This window comes from Urtica dioica, chromosome 8 (assembly GCF_054948205.1).
Source record: "Urtica dioica subsp. dioica isolate 48M chromosome 8, U.dioica_male_clone48M_v1_H2, whole genome shotgun sequence".
NCBI classification, from domain to species: domain Eukaryota; kingdom Viridiplantae; phylum Streptophyta; class Magnoliopsida; order Rosales; family Urticaceae; genus Urtica; species Urtica dioica.
Window position 1 is genome coordinate 14,436,165 of NC_142763.1, and position 3,435 is coordinate 14,439,599.

General features: G+C 38.1%; 1 protein-coding gene across 3 annotated transcripts; it reads right to left on the reverse strand.

Annotated features, from left to right (window-relative positions):
• Positions 1–2,849, reverse strand: LOC149388407 (elongation factor 1-gamma-like). 3 transcript variants are annotated; one of them, XM_089623284.1, is made up of 7 exons: positions 2,575–2,849; positions 1,648–1,712; positions 1,518–1,550; positions 720–869; positions 565–630; positions 361–419; positions 1–282 (listed from the first exon to the last, which is right to left on the reverse strand). In XM_089623284.1, the coding sequence occupies exons 1-7, from the start codon at positions 2,606–2,608 to the stop codon at positions 267–269; spliced, it is 423 nt and encodes a 140-aa protein (XP_089479410.1). In that variant the 5' UTR covers positions 2,609–2,849; the 3' UTR covers positions 1–266. The 3 variants fall into 3 exon arrangements, with proteins under 3 accessions (XP_089479410.1, XP_089479409.1, XP_089479411.1); XM_089623283.1 differs by having other exon boundaries at positions 1–419; XM_089623285.1 differs by lacking the exon at positions 720–869 and having other exon boundaries at positions 1–419.
• Between the last annotated feature and the right edge of the window lie 586 nt (positions 2,850–3,435).

Below are 3,435 nucleotides of genomic sequence, written 5' to 3' on the forward strand. Positions count from 1 at the left end.
CAGGAAAAATATCAACAAATCCAAATTAAATAGGTATCGAACTGCCCACGTCAATTTACAGAGGCTGTTCAAAACTAACAATTCTCAGATTATTGGTTTTATATTCACAGCCAAACAATTCACACGGACAAGCTCAATATTCAAAACCTAGATTCAATGAAAAGTAAACAACCTCGGCATGCTCGCGGCGGCGCTCACTCAACCTCGGCGTGCTCGAAGTCCAGAGATTGTAGCTTCCTCAGAGGTCGAATAATAAGGCGAAAAGCTCAATCATGAAGAAACCTATTAACTTTTAAAAGTGTAAGGAAAAAAAAAAACCAGAGGAAGGTAAACAGAGAACCCGATTCCAGATAGAACCACCTCGCAAAATTGGCATCAATTTCCAGCGAGGCAAAGTCAATCAACTGCTCCACATGGCCCTGCAAAACCACAACATAGAGCTTAACTTAAATGAGAACCTTAAATAATAAAAAACGAAAGAGTGCTAACTGCATCAAGTAATTACAAGCTTGTAAGGATACACATTTAAAGAGGTAACGAAATTAGTACATTATACAATCTTACCTCATCATAGAGTGCAATGGCGTTACTCTCAAAGATAGGACGGTTAGGTGTTTCCAATACGGGAACCTAGACAATGAACAAAAAGAGATCTCAGACAAGCTTGGAATTTACACACAACAAGGAAATGGATAACAGAAAGAAAGAGAAGATCCCACCTTTCCGATAGGATTCATCTTAAGAAATTCAGGAGTTTTATTTGAAACCCCCATCTCAAAGTCCTGGACCAACTTGACTTCAACACCATTGTATTCCGCAGCGATAAGTGTCTTGAACCCATTTTTGTTCGTACTCCAGGCATGCAAAGTCTCAAAAGAGGCAACGCATATTAAAGTGTTAGAATTTGATTGACATAAAGCAGCTATAAAAGATTGGGTTTCCAGCAACAGTAAAAAAACTCAAATCTTTTTATGAGTGGGAAATACTCGAATATAATAAATGGAATACAAAGAAAATTTCGGGACTTCTCGAGATGCCCGCTCTCTCCCAAAAAGAGCATTTCTTCCTCTCCCTGCAAATCTAATACAATGAACGCACTTTTCTTCTACCATAATCTTCCCGTGTAAAAACCAATACAACTTTGAACTATTTTAGATATTCACCACTTATTTATCCACTAATTATTACAGATCTCTAATCTTTATATCCTTAAGTCATGAATTCAGGATTCTACACTAGTAACAAACAACACAGCTTGAATCTTTAGCCACACCTATAGCTGGAAATGGAATCAGAGTAAGAGAATACCAATGATAGTTATGTTTAATTTTAGAAAAGCATAATTGACTCTTAACATACACAGCAAAATTAAAAGTATCATACCATTTCTGGAGCATATTCCCAAATCAGATGTACGAAAGGTATACCACTATATTCATATATGTAGCAAAACAAAAAGTGATGAGATTCCTTGAGCATAATCTCATTTGAAACTCCACCGTAATGGTATTACTTACCAAAGCCATGGTTACAGCGCAGCAAAAGCCTATCTGTCAAAGAAACAGAGCGATGGAATCGCAAGTCGATGCAGAACCGAAATTCGCAGAGGAAAAGCAAATAAGCTTGGTTTTGAAGAAGAATGAGTACCTGAATGTAGTTTCTTTGTTCTAGCGTTTCCTGTGGCGGACCGTGATACGTGGTTGGATCTACGACTATGATAACATAAATAAGAAGTCACTAAAACAAGAAAAACAACATCTTTAATTTTACTGAAAGAATGCGAGTTCTTTTCACTTTTTCCAACCAACCCTGAAATTCAAATGATTACTCGGAGAAACAACTTCCTTAAATTGTAGAACAACATAACAAGTTTTTCGTCAATTTGAAGGGCGGAATCTAGGAAGCCAGAACAGTACTCAAGCATGTAACAAGTAAATTAAAGTAAAAATGATATATAGCGAATACAAAATTTAAAACTCATCTTCTTTTACTCGTCATCTTCTTTACACTTCTTCTTTCAATTGGTTTAAAGAAAACACTTTGATAACTATGGATACAAATCCAATTAGTGCTCTCTTTGGAGCAACCATATATCCCTAAGCACAAAAAAAAAAGAAAAAAAAAAAGAAGCAAATATCCATTTTCTCCTTGAAGAAAAAACAAGATCAGATTGCCACAAGCAACACATTCTATAAAACATGAGAGAAAAACAACATAAATAGAGGAATGTTGGTTAAACTCGGAGCTGTAATATCGTGCACAGACGACGACTCCGCTCTTCTTCGGAGAAACACTCTCTCTGATCTGTCTGGAAAAAAAAAACACATAACCTAAATTCCAATACCCTTTTGCATAAAAACTTGAAACTTAAAAATTGGTACATAGAAGATGAGATTATTTTTTCCCCACCTCTGAATACCTTTCCTCTCAAGTGGTGATCAAAATGGATAACCCGAACTGGTCGATCCTGGAGCTGGCATCGGCTTTTGAATGGGGAAGAAGATGGATAACCCCAAATTCCTAAAACGAACCCTAGAATCCGAATTAAGAAGTGGGGAAGAAGATTTTCTTTACCTTGCTTCCCGAAATCCAGTCTCCTCGGCGCCATCTCCCTCTTTTCCCGGCGTCCTCGGCGTGCTCGCGGCGGCGCTCGCTCCTTCTCGGCCGCGCGCGCGAGGTGATGCTCGGTCTCGGTGGCTGCTGTCGGCCGCGCGTCCTCTCCCTCGGTGGCTCTCCTTCTCAGTCTCGCTTTCTCGATCTCCCCCTCAATCTCTCTTTCTCTCTCTCGGCCGCTCAGCCTCTTCTTCTTCTTTTCTTTTCTCTTCTTCTTCTAATGAGATAGAATTTGGCAGAGTTAGTAAAAACAGGGAACGAAATTTTAGAAGTAAAATAAGAGGGAACAAAATCTCGTTAAATTTTCCAAATGTTTTGGACTTTTGGGTGCGATATTTGGACTAAAGTCGCACCCAAAGGTATGATAAGCTTTTGGGTGCGACTTTTCGCACCCAAATTTAAAAAATATCAGCGAAATTTTTTTGTTACTTCAGTGACATTTGGGTGCGAAAAGTCGCACCCGAAAGTAATTTTTGGTGCGACTTTTAGGTGCGAAAAGTCGCACCCAAAAGTCATCTGCACCGAAAAACAGTATTTGTAGTAGTGCTCTTTTAATACATACATATATATTATATTCATGTTTGTGTTAATTAGAGGAGACATGATGGTCTATGTTTATAGATACAGACAGAAAATAGAGAGCACAGATGATTTGAAATGCATGGAAGCTATAGCACTCACTCATTCGTGCTCTCTATCTTTCTGTCGTCGTCACTTTGATATACAACATTATCACCTAAGTCCCTCTGGTATAACCTGGTGTTTTTCAAACTAAATTTTCTTTATTTTTTTATCTACTATGTTATATTGTTCGTGGGGTAT

What these genes read in the sequence shown, in the direction of transcription:
- LOC149388407 (XM_089623283.1), bottom strand. Translation starts at nt 2,608, where the DNA reads ATGGCGCCGAGGAGACTGGATTTCGGGAAGCAAG. An exon ending in ACTGGATTTCGGGAAGCAAG is followed by an intron (nt 1,713 to 2,574) that starts GTAAAGAAAATC and finishes ATGTTATCATAG; the next exon opens with TCGTAGATCCAACCACGTAT. An exon ending in AGATGAATCCTATCGGAAAG is followed by an intron (nt 631 to 719) that starts GTGGGATCTTCT and finishes TTCATTGTCTAG; the next exon opens with GTTCCCGTATTGGAAACACC.